Below are 23,442 nucleotides of genomic sequence, written 5' to 3' on the forward strand. Positions count from 1 at the left end.
GCCTGCACTTGATAAATAAATAAATATCCCTGCGGTAAAAATCAGCTTTTACTAATTCTTTCAGGAAGAGACTCCTATTTGCACTGAGCTTTACTGAAATTGAAATTAAATGTTAAGACATGCTATTATCTTGGGCTTCATGAGCAGTTTTCCCTTTCTTTTTGGTTTAGATTTCAACACTTTTTTAATAAACATTTTACTAGTACAAGGTAAATTGGCAGTAATGCCATCGATTCTTAAATGCTGTGAGCAACTGCTCTCTGGCAAATACAGTTAACTATTCTAATGAAATATTAGGAAACAGTTCAAGGGAAGATTTTTAAAAAACTCTTATCACTGTAACTGTGCTTTAATACTACTGCGATTCAAAATTAGACAGGATAGAGATATTTATGAGTTTGAAAAATTAAGCAAATACGCTTGCCTCATAATACCAGATTCTTTAAAGCCATTAATCTGTTTGCAGTTTAAATAACTGCAGTGCTGACATACAGCGAGCAGAGACAAACACGTCAAATAAAATTTTCCCAGAAGTCAAATGCTACATAAAAATCCTGCAGAAAGATACTCGTGACTGTTTTGAAATGTAATTTAACTCTCAAATTACTTCCTGTATATATTCAGAAGGATATTTGCTTGCTCAAGGGAGAAGCTATTCACATTTCTCTCTTTTTTTTTTTTTTTGGCTAAACAGACTTCGCAGCATTACAAGTGAAACAGATTTTATATCACATAACGCATAAATATATTTATTACTACTCATTAACATGTTTATTTCTGAGCCAAATCATCCCCTCTGCTATATTTGCATAATCTCATTCAAATCAGTAATTCCATACATGTAAATCTATGCAGAAGGCATATAATCTGTTACCTACAAGTGACGAGACAGCGACGGAAAAGTAGTGCCACTCACCTGTCATATCAAACTGAAATTGTATAGCCGCCTGTTAGAATCTAAGCTCACACGCCAAGACATTTCTCCCCTGCCCCACCACGTTTAAAAATCATGTCAACTGATATGCTTTCCTAAACACTGCTGGAGAAGATTTCACTTACGCTACTGTCTGTCATTATTTCATTGCTTGTCACCGCAGCTCGCTCCCACCATTACATTTTTTGCCAGTCCTACTCTTACATACTTCAGTTCAATAAATATGGAAGGTACCAAAACTAAGTCTAAAATACAGAGTACAAATTCACAAAGAAGGCCCCTGAAAGAAAGAGAGGAGTGTTGTATGCATATTCTCCTCCACGGTTCGACTGCCTCACTGCCAGTTTTGTACATGGCATGCCATAAGTCAGTGAAAATACCGTGTGCAGAAAGTCATCATTTTACTCTTGAGGTCAGTATTTTCAACCAGCAGTCCACAGAAAAGTCTACTGTCAGGCATAAATGTACTGTTCAGGGATTTGAAAAGCCAATATAAAATATTTTGGGGATTGCAAATTGAAAGAGATTGACAGCAACTGCCTTCAGATGCTAAGTCCTTCACTGTAAGACAAAGCTCTTAGATATAAGATCATGCTTTATTGTTTCAGATTCTCAAAAAAAAAAAAAGAAAAGAAAATGAGAATTATACAACTGAGAAGGAATAGAAAATATTTCAAAACAAAAAAAAAATCAAGTTTTTTTAATAGGGGAGATCAAAGCCGTTTTTAAGGAAAGTATGCACATATAGATGTACCTACGCATACACACAATGTAAATGATCATTCACATCCTGATAATTTAGAATGAGTTCAGCTGCTCCACATAACTGTGACAATAAAGCCGAGTTTATTAATGTTGCTGAAACTGTGAGTAGGTGCCTTACAAAACGCTTCAGATTTGCTAACAAGCTTCTAATATCATTCCATCTTTTAAAAAGAATAAGTAAAAGCTGTAATGTCGTTCATACCTTCATTATTAGTAGCATTTTCTGTCATTGGGGCAGCAGTACTAGTTCCCGCTGCCATGTCCAGGAGAGGCTGAATGATCTCAATTTTAAACACTCCATTTTTCTGCCAAAGGTTCAGGACACGAACTATTTTACTCTGTTGAAACAAAAGGAAGCATCAACACTAAATAAAGCTTTTCTAATTTACAAACTCCCAATTAATCCTCTGTACTTAAGAAGAAAGGGTTGGACAGCTTTGGATTTTCACAGAATCAAGAATGCCTTTTAAACAACCACCCATATCATCACATATGTCAGCAAGACATTGTATAGAGGAAAGATACAAACCGCCAATTTATTTTGTTATCTCCTTTAGTAAAAAGTTCCTTGTGCCATTTTTATAAAGCTGTTCTGGCCCACCGGAAAACCCAGGTTTGACATACAATACAGGAAGTCAGTCATCCCCCACCACTTCTTCATAGATGATCATAAAGGAGTGAAACAAACACAGCAGGAAAGAGAGAGAAAAGGAAGATAAGCCGGAAAAGCGTGATGAATAGAGGGGCAATTAGAACAGAAAATACCCTAGTATTTTCTTAAAGCTTGAAGTTAGAGAAAAACTGTTTGCTTTAAATTTTTTCTACTAATCCAGTCAATTCTGTGTTGACACCAGAAAATCCATCTGCATTGTTATTTGAAAGATCAGGAAAGCACGTGGAAAACATTCTATCTGGTTACTGCAGTAAGATTAAATTAGAAGCTCTGATTGTCAGCTCTCCAAAAGACTAGAAAACAAAATGAAGGCCAAAAAACCGAGTAAATTTAATATTCTTGTTTTCAGTTACATATTAACCTCACAGAAAGATTGTTAAAAATGATATATATCATTCTTTTTTTTATATCAGCCATAGTTATTTTATATCTGCAGATCTGTTTGTTGTTTATATACTGGTAATTCAATAAAGTAAGCACACTATAAATAGTATTCCTCTCCTAGTGGAAAGGATCTTAACATTATTTCTGCAGTGAGATATCAGGCAGTTCCATAAAGGAGGCGGATAATCTAATCTACTTAGGTCAACAAAATGGCAACCACAAACAGAGAAACAGGAAGGTCCTGCTCTATTTCGCAAGAGTACTACCATGAAATTTTGGAGCATCAGACTTAAGGTCTGCAGGTTCCACACAAGAAATCACAGAGCAGCAAAGCCTTTCAAAAGCTGTCTCATCAGTTAGGAGGGAAGTGTTTTACTCTTAAAGGACTACAGCTGTGAAAAAGGGTGAGCAGGTAATCTTCTGGAAACCACTGGGCAACTCCTAAAACATACTTATCTTGGGAGTCTTTTCAAATTGTTCCAACCTAGGGCATAAAAAAAAAATCTTCTGTTGGTAGCAACTGGGACCATCATCAATGCAGGATACTTTCTGAGGCTCTGCTCTATCAGCAGGTAGGGTAAAAGTAAGAAAACTGTGGCCTTAAGTCTCAGCAATGGAGAGTGGCAATGAAATTGTTAAGTACAGGATTTGTAAAGGCTGGAGAAATGAAGATCACAATTCTGTTAGAAAAGGTCTGGGAGCAGAATCTTTACTGCCCACAACACCGGCACTTCTCCTACACTTTCTTCATTTGCCAGGAAAGAGGCAACACCTTCCATAATAAGTCTTCCTGAAGAAGCCTCAAGAAGAAAAAGGTTTTAGCTTAGTCACAAAATATTCAAACGTCTGCACGCAGAACAACAATGATCAAGTTACACTAAGTAAATTTATAGCTAGAACTCCCACCTAAGGAACACCTTAAATAATCTTTCTCAGCGTGTTTTATCATCTCACATAGTAAGCGGCACTGCAATTGACAAGAGAATCACCAAATTAGCTTTCACAAGCAGAAACACCAAAGTAATGCTGTTATCAATCCACAACAACACTTGAGAAATTATAGTTGTACCTTGTCTTCAGATGGACAGAGATACAAATACTGGAATGTTGCAGTAATATTTTTAGAGAATCTTGGCCCAAAAACATCCTTGTCCGTTCCGAACTGGTGACGAGACTGACGAACAATAGAGTCAATGACGTACAATCCAGGGACTTTATATTCTGGTTTGCACTGAAAACAAAATAATTCTCCATTATGCAATGATACTAATAAGGTTACAAGTATTTGCCTTAACTCTCTACAAGGAATAGCACACTCTATACTTACAGCACGCGTCATAGAACAAAACAATTTTAATTTATCTCTAGAACTATATAGACTCCAGAAAAGACTAAATTCAGCATAAAACCAAATAGCACGATGCATTCCCCACCAATCCACAGATTTAATATTTACGTCAACACTAATAAAAAAAAATTCTATTTTGAAACACACATTTTATCATCCTTTATATGAAAACAAATATTTAAATACATTCAAAAGGGAACAATAGTTGTTAACACATTGCTACTTTTTAAGGACAACAAAAAGTGAACTGTAATACCCTGCTCGCATGCAAATTTCTACAAAAAGTTGTTAGACTCAATTTTATCCTAATTCAAGGAGAAATCGCTATAGGGTCAAAATCAATGAGTTAAAATGACAAATATGTAAGAAAAGGTTTAATAATCTTAATTTCAAAAGGCTTTCAATTTCTCAACAATGATTTATGCAAAATTCAGTATTTTCAATAAATTAGGGAAAGGGGCTATGAAAAATATATATTGAAAGGCCAGTTATAGTTCTGTATGTGTTCAGTTTAATGAGTATATGAGACCTATGTAGAATACTCTCAGTGTTTCGCTTTTGTTTTGTTGATAGGAATAGAAAATAGAGGAGGAAAAAAAATGATTTTACATTTGGGACAGAGTAAATATACCTATATAGCTTGAAGCAGCCTTCGCCTTCTCAGTTTGTGCTTTTAAAGCAGTTTTAGGTCAACAGCAATAGGTCTACTACTTGCCCACACATACTGTCACAACTCTGCTATCAAGCTAGCTTATTCTCAATGCACTGAGCTCCTTCTGACAAACTATTTTCCAGACCATAATTAACGCAAAGTCCTTCCCTTTCACAACTGAAAAAGAATATTTCTTCCCGTTCACTTAGAGGAATTTCAGTTAGACAGAATGGTAGTTTGGTTCAGTTAAATATTACATTCTAACCTATTGTTCTACATTTCTAGGTAAGTATGAAAATTGTATTTTCTGAAAATATCTGCTAACCTAGCCAATCGAAATTAGTTTGAAGCTCAGTATCCACAGTTTCCTCCCCAGTTGCTCTGGGAAGGATTTTGCAATCATTTTTTTTCTTCCTTTCTTAATGTTCTAAGAAAAACTCAAAAAAGGAGATTATCTAGTCAAAGAGCTATGCAAATGTATAACATTCTAAAAAACAGGATTCTTCCCCCCCCCCCCCATTCCTCAATAGTAAAAACAGCGATGACTATTTATTATCATTATCAACAATATCTACTGACAGAAGCAGTGAATATCTTATCTGTAGATTGTATTTATTTATTTTTACCTTTTTGATAAACTTCTCTACAATCTGGACAACATGCTTGTAGAGCTGGAAAAGAAACAGATAATTTATCATCTACTTGACACTGACGCAGTGCTTTAGAAATTTTTTCGTTCTTTGTGCTTACTACCAGTCAGAAAGGACTACAAACAAAATTTGCACTCATTCTAGAAAGAAACAGGGCACAGTTAAACAAGCACTGAGAAAAAGATTTCATAGAGGGAACGGACTGGGACAAGTCATTCTTTCTGTTAGAAGTGTTTCAGCGTGTACACAAAAGAAACTGCTTTCAGGGCATTAGTGACAGCTTTGGGGGTTTACTTTCTAAGTAGGAACTCTAATATGATGAGGTGCAGTTGCATGTTGCAAAATCTTAATTTTTCTTAAGAAAGAAATCACATCAGCACTGTGGGTACAGCATGAGAAAGCAGTGATTCAAAAAAAAAAAAAAAAATCAAACTGGCATTATGCTACTAGTCTGAAACCAAAAGATAATGTTCACCACCCACTTGTTTCCACATAACATTCTTAAAGTCAACTAGAATAAAACATCCATGAAGCTAAAGAGACTGGAAAATCCAGAGTTGCATTTACCTCAGATGTAAAATAATAAAAATATTGCTACTGCTACCGTTTCATCTTTCTTTTATTGTACGTTACCTTAATAGCTTTAATGGCAGCTTTTGTGATGAGAATCATTTTTGCTCGGGAAATAGGAGGTTTCATCTCCATGAGTGAAAAGAGCTAAACAGAGAAAATAAGAAATATTAAAAACCTATCCTGAAGTGTGAGCAATTAAACAAAAAGACAGTATTTCAGACAACTGTTACTGACATTCCACACTACTCATCAATGCTGGCCCTTGAAACAAAGGGACTAACAGGCAGAGCTTTCTAGGTAATGCTCAAAGCTGTCTTCCTTGTGAACTAACCCACATTCATCAGTTTACAAGATTTTAATAAGGCTGCTGTCAAAGTTCCATTTATGTCTAACAACCGGTATCTGGTTAAGTTATGCTTTAGGAAGTCACCATTTTAAAGATACAATATAAAGCGGAATAAAGTGTAGTTTGACCTAAATTAGCCTGAATACGTTTACCAAAAAGAAACAGGAATGCCCAGCTTTGAGGAAATACGCAGGTATTTCTAAAAAAACCAAAAAAACAAGCAAAAAACAAATCAAAAAAACCCCACCACTCTGTCTTGCAGTATTGATGACCATGATCCCGAAAAAAAAAAACATTAGCCTCACATGTCACAAACTGAAAGAAATTAAAACTTTCACATAGAACCATCAGAGCTGATAAAATACCCATGTGGGCAACACAGAAAGGGGAAGAAACAGAGCACTATTTTCTCCTCAGGTCCCCAGCACTAACTGAAACAGGGCAATGTCCTTACTGCACTTGGCTTCATGTAGCAGCATTTTAAGAGGGTAGGGGAACAGGAGAGTGTTTTTGGCAGGGGGTTGCTTTTAAATAGCAGCCCTACAGCCAGGCACTCATAAGCACACGTGCACATACGCAAGAAGAAACCAAAATCCCATATACATTTCACTGCTTTCCAGACTAGTCTACTGCCTCTGGACCTACACTGAATTCTATATATTCCATAACCTGTTCCGATAATCTCACATCCTAAAAAATTATACCATATGCCACACTATGTTTTTATTTTGTAGCGTGAATGCTTTTATTTTACTATCTGCACAACTGGAAGCACGATCCACTTTACCTTGACAGGACAGTTTTCTCCAATCTTATTTCCCATCTTCCAAGTAGAACGAGAAGTCGTACCTTTCCACTACTGCTTTTTAACTCCTCCTTCCATCTTATAGCTCATGATTCAGTGTGCCAGTCAATTAAATATTATTTTGTTGTTCTTCCCATAAACTTAAACCACTATTTAGCTGTTGCTTACGAAAGGCAGAACCCTTAGATTGTCATGATTTGTGTGATGCAACAAGCACATACTGAAATCTTCAATGTGTCCTACACTTAAATAATCTTTTTTCAACCTTAAAAATTTCCCAATAAATCATAGAAAAAGTTTTGCATTACATCATTTGATTTTACTCTTCGCAATAAAATACAGAAAAAATAGAGCCCCTGAATACTAGCCAAAAATGTGATAAATAACGTAGCATAAGGTAAAATAAGAGAATAAAGGTATATTCCTTTGGTGGTGTAACGGAAAGTAAGATTTCAATAAAAAACTGATCTCTTATTTTTCTATTAAAGTTCCAATACTTCTGAAGTGGCCAACTTGCACAGACTTATTTCCTGCCTCAGCTAAGGAAAAAAACGTAAATTTATTACAAGATGACAAAACTATGGCCAACTACTTAAAGGCAAGTAAAGTGATAACAGAACTTTCAGCAAACCAGAACAAAAGCTTTATACGAATAAAACACAAAGAGTAAGGAAAAAGATATTTACTTTCTTAATTACTGTCTTAATTCACTTCCTTAAATCTATTCCAAGAGATAGGAATGAAGGAAAACTGTCCTTCGAGCCAGATATCCCAGCCAATACCAGCATGAAGTCAAGAGCATGATCTCTCATTACTAATCCCCATAAAAGCCAAGTTCCAGTGACAGAATATTTGATTTTTAAAGCCATTCAAGTCATAAAACATGCTACAGGGCTAAAGTGCTCATGATGTGACTCATTTAAAAAATAATAATTTTGAATTATATTTCTTTAGATTAAGTGCAAAGAATCATGATGAACAAAGTCAACACTAACATTAAAACTGGAAAATCAGTTTAAGAGCTAATCACAGATGAAAGAGAGAGAGAGAGAGAGAGAATCAACAAACCAAGGGAAGGCCTGAAAAATGAGGTGGAGCAAGGAAAGAATGGGCCAACATTATATGAAAGGCACACGACATCCTTTCCATTGCACACCAAGAAGCACGTGGCCCTGCAGGAAAAGGAGCCAATCCCATATTGCAAGAACAAAGGCGGCAGTGTCAAGGCAGCAGCACTTCAGCATTCGCACTTGAGGAACACAACAGAAAAGAACCAGGAACCTGGGAGCACTCCTAACTGGACAGACGATGACAATAAGCAAGTGGAACAAAAACAACAAAAAAAAGTGTCTGAGAAGAAGGTATCCCAAGAATGATGTAACAAAAGGAGAATAAAAAAATCCAAGGAGCAACAAACTGCCAGAGGGCAGGAAAGAAGGGAATTCAGCTGGAAGCACTGAAGTAGCAAGGGAGGATGCAATAAAGAATATGGTAGCTTGGAGAAGCCATTAATTAAAGTACATGAGAGGCTGGAACTGAGACTAATAAGCCACAAACAAACAAGAGCTTTGGAAGAACAGGACGGAGCACATCATTGTAAATTGTTCCTTTGCTGTTACAGACAGCACTCTGGGCAACAGCAACAAAAACATAGTAAAAGCAATGAGGTCAGTACATGCAGATATTTCCAGGGAGTAAAGCTCAGAACGAACCATGACTAAAACACGCACCAAATCAAAAGGTAAGTATATTTGAAATATCTATATTTATACAAACATATATTCTGCCCTCTCATCACACACAACTCTATTGCTATCTTCTGGAATAACACATCAAAATAATAATAATAAAGAAAAAATCAAAATTGTGTTGTCTTTTTAAATTTTCATAAACTCTTTAGAACAGCAAATAACTACTTTAAAGATGATTTTTATTTAGTTTTTGGTATCACAGTTAGAAGCGCAAAAAACATATTTTAAAGAAGAAAAAGGTAAATCTAAAATTTAACGACCTTAGTAGCTCCTCAGTGTCACACTGGAAAATTTTTCAGTAAGACTACTTCTGTGTACCTTACATCTGCATATATTCACCTAGGCTTGTGTCCTCTTTCATGTACGTAGATTTCCCAAATCAATATATGCAAAAAAGCCTATTTTCAGAGGAGTGTCCTTTCAAGAATACTGAAAGATATCTAATTTCTCAGAGGGCATCAGGATCAGCTAAAGAAACAAGCTACATGCAAAAAGCTGAACCTTTATTAAAAAAAAAAAAATAGATGTAGTAAAAGCAAGAATAACTTGCAGCTTGAGTGCATTTTCAACCTACCGCTTCTCAACAGGAGTCTGTCCCTGGAATGCTCTGCCCTGTAGAGCTTGACCTGCTTCTTCACGACTTCTCTCTCTAAAACCACATTCTTTCCCACCATAACTGGATGTCCGGAAAAAACAAACAGCTTCACAGTTGCTCCCTACCACCCTTCCCCACATAGTGACACCAGTGGTCAATGAAATAAGCGGAAATGGATCCAAACTCCTATTTCTGCTGTTTACTGCCCCCCAACCCACTCTTGTGCCAATAAAAACTACCCTAGGCATCAAGTTAAGACACTGAGGAAAGGTGGGGTTCGGCACGGAGTAACAAAAGAAAGTCCTGTTTACGAGGACGGGGAGCACAGTAGGGCAAGAGAGAGCACGGGAAAAGAAATGAAGTGAAATGGCCTTTTTAAGTAAGCACTAACTCACCTAAGGACAATTCAAGACTTGGTTCTTTATTCAGTACTGATAATTTCAGTAGTTTAAAGAAAATTCTTTCCTGTTGTCTATGTGGGTCCTTTCATACGCTAGGGAAAAGCAATGTAGAAAAACTAGTAAAAAGGTTTAGCCACACAATGTTATGAGAAGAAAAGGAACCTTTACTATTTCAGGTACAATAGTCACATGTGTCCAAAGTAATACTAAAAAAATGCACTTCTGTTTTACACAAGCTTTATCATAGTATACCATTTCAATTTAAGAACTTTGAAACACATTTCTGGAACCTCCCTCCTTATATTTGAAAGTCTGTGTAATGTGGCAGCACTGGGGGAACACCATGTCTTTAAAAAGGAATCTCTTCTTTGTCGCTGCTGTATTAACTTATGTATAACAAAAAAAGTGAACGCATAAAACTGCCTACTAAACTCAAACCACAATGCAAAACAATGATTCAAGACTACGTCTGCACACTTTTCACAGCAATAGGGAAGCACAGAACAAAAAAATTTGCAACACCAAGAACCTGGAAACCTGCTCATTTTCAGGCTAATAAACGTAACTTAGTAACAAAGATGAGCCACTCTTTAATACTGGATAACATCAGGGACGCTAACTGCATTGCCTGCTATTCAGAGAGCAAGCTAGTAAGCACCCCCAAACTAAAACCCAAGGTGAAGTGTAAAAGTACTGCAGAGAGCAAGCGGCAGGAGAAGAGAACAGGTTTTCCAACTCAAATTGCAGAACCTGTCCAAATTCATATCTAAGCCCTGGGTAAAGTATTCTGGGAGGAGTGGGGAGCGGGAGAAGAAATGAAATGATAACCTTCAGTCTTCAGTCTTCCCAGAAGCAAATTATTCATTTCACCACTCTATCATTTGCTCCTTTTGAGGGTCTATTTTACATAGACGCATGAGAACCATGGGGTTTTGAGGCAAAGGGGAGAACGGCCATTTCCCTTTTACTTACAGCCTTGCCTTAGAACCCTGAAGAGACAGCATGTCTGGGCACAGCATGCCTTAGAAACAAGAGCAAGGCAAAATGTGGGAATCTTGTCAGCTTCTTTTTTGCTACTGAGGTCATTATAGGAAAATCAAAACCAGGCAGTGATGGGGAGCAGGCCCCCAGAGAGGGAATGGCGCACCAGGGAAAAGATATAAGACAAGAGGTCTGGGAAAAAGCCAGCTCTTGCACTTCCCAAACCTGTAACTACTTGGAAAGAAGTGAAACAGCATCACCTAGAGATAAGCCCCTGGCACAGATGAGGAAAGATCAGGGGTATTTCAGTGTGTCCCAAGCCTGACAAATGATCTTAGGTCTAACTTACCTGTTTTCAGTACGATATAACATGGTAGGAAGGTAAAACTACCTTTTAAGTCCTGAAGTGTCTTCCCTGGCTTTGCTCTCCTGATGAAGTCTCTCTGCTACAAAGATGTATCTTTGTTTACAAATAAAGAGGTACAGCTCAGTTTTATGTACTTATAAAATCCACAGAAAAGAGGGAGCACAGATGCATGATCTACTGAAAGAAATCTAGTGTTTAGTGATTAGTAGATACCAAACACCCAGGCCACTGTTAACAATACTCTCATTCAACCTGCCTTCTCCAATTTTCATAGAGTCGTCTAACAAGCCCTCAACAATTTTAACAAATTTCATGTGTCCAAGAACATTTGCCTAAGCAGGCTTTACACACACAGACGGCACAGTCAGTACCCTGGGTCACTACTCAGAGTCAGTATTCATTCCTTACTTTTGGGACATATTTTATTTATGCATTTAGAAATCACCCAAGGCAGCCAAACTACAAGTCACCTACACACAATTAATTGTAGTTACTTGTTCACACACCTACAGAAAAAGAAGGATGATAGATGCGACTAACAAGTACAGAGATCATAGCATTTGTTAACAGAGCACCATTACTATTGATGCAAACTCAGACCTTTAAAAGGTCAGAGGTTTTAAAAAATACACATGGGTACAGAGACAATCTATTAGTTGGATATATTTTCCTTTCCCTATAAAAACCAATAATTCCTTTATTCTTCAGGTTTCCATTCTTCCTTAAGCTTCTAAGAAGAGGAGAAAGGTAATGATGTCTACCAAACTTCTGTCACTCAGCTACATCTCAGAGGATCAATTTAAGTTTTAAACTCCTGTGAATGAGATTAAAACTGAATTGAGCTGTGTGAATGAGCTGTGAAGCATATCAAATATAAGAAGCTGCTGAAGGTAAGAGACTATCATAAAATTTGTGGCTGTCAGACGACTTTCTTTGCAAAATAAAGAGAGATTTAAATTTGACCAGATATGAACCTCGGGCAATCAAGCAAAATAATACTTCATCCACTAAGCTATTTCTGTTGCCTAAAAAGACTATTCACAAAATCAGAATCACTGAGGAGAAACATCTTTACAAAAACACTCGTAAATGATAGCATAATTTTCTGAAACTTATCTGCCTCTTAGGATCAGTGTATTTACTTCTACACTCATAAGTCTTGCACGTTTCCTGAAAAGCTGTTCATCTCATTTCTGCTCTTACCAAGAGCCTCTAACAGGATGTCGCAACTTTCCATATTTCTGGAAACAGTTTTGCTAGTCCAGAAGAAAAAGATAGAGCTCTTTCAGGATCACAGTGACGATGCGCCTTCAGTTACTGCAAAGAGGTGATTCTGTGAGGTCATAAAAACAAAAAAAAAAAAACAACTTCCTTCCCAAAAGAGGTGCACATTACTTCTGCAATGATTTCAGTCTCAGGCACAGAGTAAATAAGAGACTAAATTCCATATAAAACTCTAATGGCACTCTCTCATCCTTCCCCCTCTACACCATCCAAATAACATTTGAACTGCTGCTTAAGCACTCTCCCAGGATATGTGGGAGGCAGCAATCACTTAAAAATATACCCTACTGTACCTACTGGAACATGGGAAATGTTTTAGGCAGCAGTAACAGGTAGCAGCTTTCACTGCTTTCTGAAAGAGACAGAGGGTGCCAGAATGCACAGAAGATGGTGACATTAGTCTTTCCTCCAATGACAAACATTGGGAGTTGTGTCCTTGCTGCTTTGCCATACAACAGAGGGAAACTAAGGGGGATTCACGAGTTTCAGTAAACTGCTGGACAACTACTGTGAAGGATATCCTGCCAAACTCTATTTCTAGGACTTGGGGTGAGGTGGGGGAAGAACAGGGAGCAACAGTGAATAAAATTTACCCATGTTTCAATTATCAACGTTAAAACCTGTGAATGCTACTCTCTCCAAAGGAGGAGATAAAGCTCGTTGGCAACAACAGAATAACAAAGAAAAGGACTGGGGGAGGGAGGAGATTATTGCAGGGCACGCAAACTCCAAGATGAATTCTACCATTAGCATAAGACTGCTATACCAGGTCAAAATACAATTGCCTGGTTCACTGAATATGGAAAAAAAGTGAAGAAACAAGCTGCAGTTGTAACTTGAAAAACATATCCCACAAACTACCTATTCTGCTTGTGAACCAGGGAGACTGACGGGGCATATCACCGTTTTAGCAGTGCAGAGTACTTATTACCTACCTGAGACACATGGTTAAATGAATATACTGTGTTACTCAACACAAATATAAGATTACAACATAGCAAAGTTGGCTTTATTCTACTTCCAGCAGCAAAAGAGCATGGAAATCTCTATTTCTGTTCTCTAACTTTTATAACTAGCACCTCTCTCAAGTTTTTCAAATTAAAGAAACACATATTCCCTAAATTAAAACATAACAAGGGTTACAAATTCTACAACCCATGGCAAATGTGTTTTTTTTAAAACATATCTAAGTTTTGCACCATTAACAAGTTACCTTTTGTGATTTATTTGCACTGTACTATTAATATGACAAACCATATACACCAAACAGTGCGTGAAATCCAACTAATTCTTCCAGGACTCAGTTTAAACTAATTTTCTCAGGGGGAAATATACCATTTTACTTAACTGTCAAATCCCACCTATTCACTCAGTAATATTTGCTTAGAGTGCAACTGGATTTAAAAAAAAAAAAAAATCGGCTAATACCAAAAACATGCTTGCTTCTGTAGAAAGATGAAAATTTTACAGAGACAAATTAACCAGTAAACTTACTTTCCAAATACAGATATAGAAGACAGGATTAAGGGTATGGGCAACACAATCAAACACGATCAAATTACGCAACCCGTGTAAGTTACCACCCATCAGTATTGCCAAAGGAATTGACTCTAAGTGTTCTTCCCTAGCTTACCACAATTGCGAAGTGCAACACGTTAGCTCAAACCTCTATATTTAAAGTTTTACCTCACATTTCAGACGGGCAGTTAACATCACATAGTTATCACAATTAGCCGACAGGCAGAAACTTGTTACTTCACTGCAACGTAATGGTACACGGTCAGAAGTCTATAACCCGAAGAACAGAAACTGAACTTCTGAGTAAAACTGGAACCTAAGGCAGCCAAAACTGCTAATGATTTTTACTGAACCGAGTGAACAGTTTCAACCAAAACAAACTGTTCAACTTGCATAAATATAATGCTGCTGGTGCTTTTCTCTTCCTCCCTAAGCTTTTTTCAGAGAAGAGGATACCAACCTAATAGACTAGGGGATGCCTAAATTACAGCAGTGGTTTGAACTTGGGTCTCCTCCCATTCAAGAAAAAGCTGTAATCACGAAATCGGTTCAACAGAACCCAAATAATCATGCAACTACTTGATGCAATGAATGGCATCTCCTCTCACATGCAGACTGGTAAAGAGCTAACGGCTGTCCCCTCTGCATGAGAAGATGCAGTAAAGCTGGAGAAAGATCACTTCTAGGATACATAGCAAGTCCAGTGCAAAACTCGTGGTTGCTGCCTTTAAAGTTGCCATTATAAAGCCATAATTCTCTTTCTACAATGGTATTGTACAATGGCGCTAGTTTGGCCAGTAAGTTCAGGAATTCTTGACCCACAGGGTATTCTGGGATAACCTTGATCTTCTTTGTTGAAGCCATTCTACTCTCAATAAAATAATTTAACTATTCAGTGAAGTAGAGACTGCTATACCTCTGTAGTCCCTCCAACCTCTGTGCAGGCGAAAATGAGAGAAGACATCCGATTCCTCTGTCTACCTCACTACAGTACTACCCATACACTCACTTCCCCATCACTCTGTGAATAACATTGATACCCTTTGCCAAACAGCTCTCTGACTTTGCACGCTTTCATTGAGAAAGACCAGAAATGTAACAACATTTGACTGTAAATTTTCCCCTCATCAAAAAAGTCTGAGATGTTTGAAATTTTAGTATGTATCATTTTGCTTGCACAGCTTTAGACACACACTGGGCAGTTCAGAGGACAATTTAAGAACTGGACTTTATGTCATTATCTAATATCATATACACGCCTTCTATGATCAACATAGAAATTACACAAAGGACCCCAAACCTGAATTTACGAACGTGCTAACTTTACGCATAAATAGTCCTACGGAACTACTCATATGTACAAATGAATGCACAGAAGGGATTTTAGCAAGTACAGTTTTCTTCCTCTTAACTGGTGTTCAGACGAAATTCCATGTTTCAACACCATGTTTCAGCATACAGTTATCAGAATTTCACACACTCTTTCTGACCACGTCAAATAAAAGCACCGGGCTTTTACCATGTCCGAGGAAGATATAAGAATTAAAACATGCCTATTTCTAAAACTGTGGCTAGACTCGGAACACCAAGACACACTGTTGTCAGTCTAAAGTTACACACACTTTAACAACTGGGTCAGCAAAAAAGTATTTTTTGCTGTACGGGAAACACTAAGCACCATCTGTACAATTAAGTTTTATCGGGCAGCAACATGTTGAAATGAATGAAGTGGAAGAAACCATCTGCCTGAACCTCTACTTAGTCAGGTAAGAATATTTTTGTCCTCTATTTTTATGAAAATTAAAAATGCAGTGCATGTGCCATTCAGCTGTAATGTATTTGGGAAGGATGCTTTGTACCCTTACACGTCATTGGTTCAAAATAGCATAACACAGACCCATAAAAGGGACCAAAAAAAAAAGTAAACCCAAAGAGTTTGCTACCTACATTTCACTTTGTACTTTTACAACTTAATTAAGGATAAGTAGATTTTCAGTTGTGTTGGTTGTGATCCTCTGGTGCAACTGACAAGCAGTTGCAAGGAGTGAACTTTACACAGCATGACTTCATCACATGAGAGCGGTCTGCCATTTTTCCTGTTTCTGTTCAGCAAACATGCACAGCAACCTAACCTTCAAAATGCATTACACACTCCAGAATAGGTTCTGTTTCAGCTTTAACTGATAACCTGCAATGACAATATGCGTGTTCTATAGTTCAGTTATGATCTGCAAAAGTCAAATCACCAACCTGAAGTGGGAGCTGTACCTAATCCAAGAGTCATTTTAAATCCCGTGACAAAAAGTTTAGAAAGTACAGATTAGAGTATTTTCTCCCATAAAATGAAAAAATATATATATCCATTGTCCGCTCTGCCTCGAATTCTGACCGGGTGTCCGTGGTACCATAGAAGTCATCAGAACACGGAGACCTCCCGTGCACCACGAGAGGAGGCTGAGCGCCTTCCACTTTCCCACCTCCCTGGCGCTGGGACCGATCCTCTAGTCCCATCCCCGCCCGTCGTTGCTAGGCCGAGAGAGAAGCGCCCTCGCGGGTTTCCCTCTCTCTGTTCAACCTCCAGCCTATCCTCTTTGCCGCCAGTTCGCAGGGCAGGTCTCTCGCCGAACCACTGCTCGGAAATACAAGTGCCTCGCGCTCCCGAAACATCGCTTCCCCTCGCCTCCCCCCCCCCCCCCCCCCCCGTTATCAAGGCGCACGCTGTGGAAACGCCTGGCAACTCCGGCCCTCCCGAGCGGGGCGGCGGGTGCGGGGGGAGGCGGCGACGAGCCCCTCAGCCCTCTTCCCCTCCCCCTTCTCCGGCCCGTGCGCCGCAGCGTCGCTCGGGAAGCGCTTCAGGGCCGCGGCAACTCCAGCGCGGGCGGCCCTGACCCTCCTCGCCTCCATCTTACCCAGGAGACCCGATCCCCCTCCTCCCCCCCCGCCGCCCCCTCGGGCCGGTAGGCGCAGGAGGAGGAGGAGGAGGAGGAGGCCCCAGGCCGGGCGCTCCCCGCGCCCTGCCCGCCGCAGGCCTCGGGCCGGGCCGCCCGGGCCCGCGCGCCCTAGAGCCGGAAGCGGCGCGCGGAGGGGGAGGGCGGCGGGACGGGGGGGGGGGGGGAGAAGCGATGGCGGCCCGGCTCGGCCCGGCCCGGCCCAGCCCGGCTCGCCTCACCCCCCCGCCCCGCCGCGCCCCGCCGAGCCCCGCCGCGCCGCGCTCCCCTCCCCCGCTCCCCGGCTCCCACCTCCTGGTTGAAGGCGTTCACGGCCTCCATGTTGGCAGCGGCTGATGCGGGCGTCCGCGCGGGGGAGGGAGGGGTGGGGGAGGGGAGGGGAGGAGGGGCGGCTCGGTCCCGCTCAGGGGCTCCGCGCCGACATGTCCGTTTGGCGGCGGCGGCGGCGGCGGCGGGGCTCGCGCTCTGCCCTCTCCCTCGCTCGCTCCGTGCGGCGTCTCGCTGGCAGGGCCCCGGCACAGACCGTCTCTCCCAGCGGGATGGCGGAGCCCACGCCGCGCACAGCACCCTGGGATCGTGCAGGCCTCCCGGCCCCGCGCCACCCACAGGAGAGAGCGGGGAGGAGAGCGAGCGAGGGAGTGGGGGAGGGCGCGCGGCGCGGCAGAGGCACCACGTGACCCTCCGGGCCCCCGCCATGTCAGCGCCAGCCCCGCCCCGGGGAGGGGAAATGGCGGGGGTGGAGGGGGGGGGGGTGGATAAATCCTTCCCGCGGTCATTGGGACGGAGCGGGTTGGCGGTGCGGCGGTGATGGCGTGCTGGGGCAGGCCGCCGCTCCCCTTGGGGCCAGGCGGAAGCAGCGCCTGCTGCCGCGCTCGCCCTTACGCAATTGCCCGTTGTTTTTTTTTTTTTTTTTTAACCGCTGTTGTCGTGTGTCTCGCAGGTCCGGCGGCTGGGGCAGGCCGACGGACCGGCCTTTGAACGTGCGTTACGAGCCGGCGTGATGAGTATCGTCGCGGAGGAGGGCATATCGTAACACTGGACGAAACGAAAAGACCGCTCCCGGAGACGAGCCGTTTGCGCTGGTGGTGAAGGGATGGTTAATGTGATTTGTAGACCCTGTTTGTCTGTGACTGCGTTCACGCTAACCACGGGAGCTGATGTTGATGTGAAAGCTGCATATGTAGCCCTGCAAAATGTAGTTTGGGGGCATTAATTGACTGTGGCATCTCTTAACATGCTTGACACGTGCTCTTTACCAAGCACTATAGCAACATAATAGTATCTGTGTCCAGTCACAGCAATTCGAGATTTGCATAGTGCTGTATGCTACAGTGTGTTTTAAATGATAGTACTTAACCTATAGTTTCATCATGTGACCCTAGTCCAGAACATACTCCAGGGAGTGAACTGGAGAAGTGGGTTCAGAACGCTACACAAATTTCACAAAAAGCATATTTGGTTTTATTTGTGTTGTACAGTTAGGCAGTGACTGATGTTTGATAGAATTGTTAATCAAATGCAAATTACCTTTAGGAGTTTTTCCCCCTTCATCAATATATGGCAGTCTAACAACTACTCACAATTAAAGATAGGAAAAAAAGTTGGTAGATGAGCAAGACCTCTTGTTCTACTCAGATTACTGAAACATATAAAGCTTTTTTTTGTGTGTGACTAGATGGCTAATATTCAGAAGATACTTTAAAATAGATTCTCATAGCAAATGGAAAGTTTGAATGTCATCAGTTTCTCTAGATTGGATACTACCACCACCTGCCTTATGCCTCCCCCCCCCCCCCCACCAAAAAACTCTTTCTAACTGTCACAGTTATTCTTTAAAGAAAGCCTCCAAATTGGATAAGAACAGAAAAGAAAGATTATATTGCACTTACAGGAGTGTCTGTGATGCTGCTTGTGAGTTTTTGCCAGTTTCAACATGACGAATTTCTTCATAGGTGACTCTCACAAATGGAAGAAGTGGACTACTTGGTGAGAGGCTAAAAATTGCGAATTGTCTCTGTCCAGGTCTCTCAGCAGCTAGAAGGCAGAGAAGTAAGAAAGATTGTTCTAGGGGGTTTTGGCTTGAGGAGAGAGAAGGAATGAAGTTCCTGCACTAGCAAGTTATTTTCAAAATTGAAACCTAGGCATTAAGTGGTGACAGCTCTTTCGGTAATGTTGGGTATCTGACATTAAACTGCTTTCAGTATATACTTGATAATACAAGTGCAGCGCTCTCAACATAAGAGCTTATATGGAGTACAGAAAAACAAAAGCTTCCTAGGAAAAGAGAGGCTGCCAGCAGTCCTGGAAATACACATTGAATTTGAAAATTCTTTCACATATTAAACACTTGACCTGCTTATAGTATGTATTTGCCTTTTACAGGGTGTCGCTGCAGAGTCTAGAGGTGGCTCCTCTGAAAGCTCTGCATGTAAATACTTTTGAGTTTCCTCATTATTTATGTTTGTTACTGTTTTACTGTGAATCTTCTTACAAAAGCATCTGGTTTTGTAGCATGTTTGTAACAATGCTTTGCGAATAATAAGACTCTATGTAAACTGCAAGAAGAAATAGTCGAGGCATACACCAGTGCGTGTTTAAAACTCTATAGCACAAGCTCATCAGAGCATTGCAATGGCTTGGTGCCCAATAGGCTAGCTGTGTTGGTGCTTACCTTGCTGTGGTAAGCTCCATGCTCTTTCCGCTACCATCCTCAAATCTGGTGTGGTTGTGACTTTGCTATAGTATGAGTCCTGTTCTGCTTGCAATATAAACAAATCCTTAGTGTCAGTAGAATTATCCCTGGAAACTTGTTTGTTGAGAAGGAATTTCTGGTTCCCTCGGGGCTGAATGTGTTTTCTTTCAGCGTTTGGGGGTGGGGAAGGGTGAAGCAGGTTAATTACTCAGATTTAGACCAAGTCTTGGCTTTAGTAGGTTATGCCTGTGCCCTTCAGAGCAGATCTGCTTCAGCAAAATCATATGCTCAGCAATTTGTAAATTGCTGTTTTTATTGTACTATGACCACCTATGGTGAGAGAGGAGACGATTGTATGATTTTTTTTTAATAAAAAGTATGTTCTCTTGATTATGTTCTTGTCAAATTTACATTTGTCGATACTTGAGCTCACAGCAGGTTTGTTGGTTAAAGTTTGCTTTTATAACAGCATTAGGCATTGTACAAATATATGATATATGGTGCCTAGCATTGTATGTCATATCTGTCCAATGTAAATTACAGTCCTTGCCCTGAAGATGATGCAGTTTGGCGTGACTAACAGAGCGTTTCAAGATCTTGTATACATATGTTTTATGTTTTTAAAATTGCATATTTGTATGTAATATATACAGCAATACAATATATTTATAATATTATTCATAATAACATTATTCATGTTATCCCTTATATCATATGTTAAACATTTTTTGCTGCTTCTTGGTGCATGGGTTTAATTTAGTTAGTTACGTTCAGTTTATCTACTTTCGCTTCTGACAGAGAGGCAATTAATAGGCATGCAAATGTATGGAAATTGCTGTTTAGAATATAAATCATCATGATGTAATGATTCTTCGGCACGCTCATCAGCTGGTACAGAGCCTTATTCGAGCTTGCTGAGAGCTGAAACGTTTTTGCCTTCAGTATAGTCCTTGTCATTGCATACATAATGAAATGCAAGTTTCACTAAATTTTAGTTAGCTAGAGCATTGACAGCTGTGTCATTATGTAAAATTCTTATTTAATTTTTTCTTACAGTAACATTGTCTTGATCTTTGAAACTATTGAAAACTGTAAATTTTGCTCTCCTAAATAATTAGCGTTGTGCATCATTATTGACAAAGAAAATGACTGACAATCATCCATTAAAAATGCCATATTCCCTATTCTTTGATTCTCTGTATCTGCCTTTGAATGTTTTCTGTGATGACTCATTTGATAAGTTATCACTTAAGGCTTTCTCTTCTATTATCGCTCTCTCTATTTTACTGGTGTAATTTATGGGGCAATTTTTCTTGGCTAGGATTTCCTTAAATCCCATATTCTACAGTAGGTATCAAAATCAGTTTTCTTGTGTTTACTACATTGCTGTGGCTTTTTTCTGTATTAAAGTAATACTGTATATATTTACCATGATTATTTATCAATATTTGTAGTGTGATTGGCACTCTAGGTAGATGTACCTCATATCATAGAGAAGGCTTTCCTTATTTATTCTCTGTAAATGTTGGCACCAAGTACAAGCCACACTAGAATCAGACCCCAGCAATCAACAGGCTTTGATGGAAGGGTATGTCAGTCCCTTGCTGTTAATCTCTGCTGTTGCAAGATTAGACCCTTAGGTCTGAGATAGAGATTCTACATTTGAGAGCAGAGTTTACGAGATGCTCGTTAATGTTGATCTGCTCTTGTACTGTTGGTAAGCTCCAGTATTTCTGACAGACAGGCTGTGTTGGAACAGTGTTTGAAAGCCTTTTGCTTCTTGCACTTCATATTGCAGGGAGCGTTTTGCCTGCCTGCTTAGTGGAGTGAATCTACATGCATAAGCCATGCCTATGCTCTAGATAGCAGTCGAAGTCTAGACAGCTTTCAATTTTAAATGCCACCATAAGTATGCAGGTATAAAGTCCTGGGTTCTAGTTCATAAAGCCTTGTGAAGTTTGGCAGCTGGTCATCTTGGAGGTGGTCTCCCTTCCTTTGCAGTGTTGCAGTGAAATAAGGTGTTTTTGCAGACAGTTCTAGGATGCAGACGGCCAGATCTCTAACATCTGAACTTAAGATATTCTTGTTGTGGGACTAGCTTTCTCTTGTATTCTCACTGAATATTGAGATATGAGCCTCATGTAAAAGGCTTCTTTCTGGCCAGGGGTTATTTTTGTTGAAGCAAGTTGGAACAGCAGGAATTTAGGAATGTGTGTTTTGTCTGCTACAAGCTTATGCTCATCTGCAGAGATTCTACTATGATGTAGTGTATTTAGTATTTTAAAATGTGATTTTTTTTTAAGTGTTGGTGAGACAGTAACTACCTAAAACTGCTTTTAATGCATATGAAATCACTGAGGGTGTGGCCTATCTATATCCGATGCTTAGCGTAGCCATCTGTTTAATGTTTTGCAGACAAGATGAAACCTCTGCTCTTGTTTAACAAAGTGTCTTGGATAATCCTATGGACTACCTTCCTGCCCACTAGTGAAGTTATTAGCTAAAATCTCCCGCCTTCAATGTTCTTGAATATTACCCCAACATTTACAGAGGTTCCAACTCGTACAGAGAAGGTGGTAATAAGCAGCTCACTTTGCAGGATCTTTGTACAACTCCTTATCAAGTAAATAGAGTTTTAGCCCAAGAAAGCTAATGGGCTAGAATATTAACTTGGTAGAAGGCAAACTGCATTTTCTGCACAGTCTAGACTTAACTTGCTTTTGCCAGTAGATGCACGAAAACAAAATTCCTGCTTTGTTCCTCCATAGTTATTTCACCAACCTCTTTTGCTATGATGTAGAGGCTGGCAAAGATCGTGAGACTAGACGAGGCTTTGTTGTAGGCGCAAGACTGAAAATCAAAGTGTATTAGAGATTACTCATACTACTGCTGCAGTCCATCAGAAGTACAGAGACTGCTGAGGGCAAACAAATATTAAACAAAGACTAATTTTTTCTTTTCAAAAATTTAGTGCTTAAGTGTGGATTAAGAGATGATGCAAACATACAGAATTTAATATAGAGGGCAAGGAAACAGATGCGGATGTATGTATTATATGTGATGATTAATAGTTTCAGTCTAGCACAATATGAGGTTTATAGGACTAAGAACTGTTGCTAACAAATATGTTCACATCATCACTCTAAAATAAATTATTCAGTGCTTTAGAAAACTTGCACTGTAGAAAGCAAGTTTTTTCATTAGTGAATATAAATGACATCTTTCTTTTTTTCAATTAATCATTTACTTGCAAAGACTCTGCAGTTCTAGGGCAGCCAAAATTCTGAGTCTGAGTTAATTTCTAGGCCTGTGTGTAAGCCAAGAACACAGTAAGAGTTCTAGAAATGTAAAACCATTCACTGCTAGTACAACTTTTGTCTCTTTCCTTCCTTCTCCCTCATAATGAAGGGTACTTAAAAAAAAACACCAAGAACAGTACATTGTTCTTATATTTCTTTCTAGCTTTTGGAACTCTGTTTTTCAGTGTTTCTGCTTGATAAGATGATGAGAAAGGCTTTGTGTGTTAAAAGAAAATAAGGCTAAGGTTGTCATGTAGTCACTACTTCAAGAGGAGCTATTTTAAGGCAGAAAATGTGTTACAGTATGTGGTAAAATTCTGAGCACTAGCAGTTATATTGGGTTTACTATGGGATGTAGCCACAAACTGTTTAAGGCTAAAGGGGAGTATGTAACTAATATGTAATTACATGCAAACCCTAATATGTATCTAATTCAATTCTTATATTATAAAATCTTTTTAAAAGAAGTATTAGTA

General features: G+C 39.7%; 1 protein-coding gene and 1 long non-coding RNA gene across 14 annotated transcripts in view; one reads left to right on the forward strand and one right to left on the reverse strand.

The window, feature by feature from the left end:
* Positions 1-17,686, reverse strand: part of SCAF4 (SR-related CTD associated factor 4) — a 51,198-nt gene extending 33,512 nt beyond the window's left edge. For 10 of the 13 annotated variants that reach the window (XM_068912143.1, XM_068912129.1, XM_068912113.1 and 7 more), the window contains exons 1-5: positions 17,267-17,686; positions 6,040-6,123; positions 5,383-5,427; positions 3,826-3,987; positions 1,902-2,037 (exon numbers count right to left, since the gene is read on the reverse strand). In XM_068912143.1, coding sequence (XP_068768244.1) covers positions 1,902-2,037; positions 3,826-3,987; positions 5,383-5,427; positions 6,040-6,123; positions 17,267-17,671 — 832 coding nt within the window. In that variant the 5' untranslated portion in view covers positions 17,672-17,686. Of the gene's footprint in view, positions 1-1,901; positions 2,038-3,825; positions 3,988-5,382; positions 5,428-6,039; positions 6,124-9,455; positions 16,225-16,277; positions 16,662-17,266 lie in introns of those variants that run through there. The other 3 variants (XM_068912160.1, XM_009667615.2, XM_068912150.1) reach the window with 3 other exon arrangements.
* LOC138061477 (uncharacterized) lies at positions 16,724-20,057 on the forward strand. Its single transcript, XR_011135267.1, has 2 exons — positions 16,724-16,984; positions 17,916-20,057. It is a non-coding gene; the product is annotated as an uncharacterized lncRNA (long non-coding RNA).
* The last annotated feature ends 3,385 nt before the right edge of the window (positions 20,058-23,442 follow it).

Source organism: Struthio camelus, chromosome 1 (genome assembly GCF_040807025.1).
Source record: "Struthio camelus isolate bStrCam1 chromosome 1, bStrCam1.hap1, whole genome shotgun sequence".
In the NCBI taxonomy this organism is placed as follows: Eukaryota; Metazoa; Chordata; class Aves; order Struthioniformes; family Struthionidae; genus Struthio; species Struthio camelus.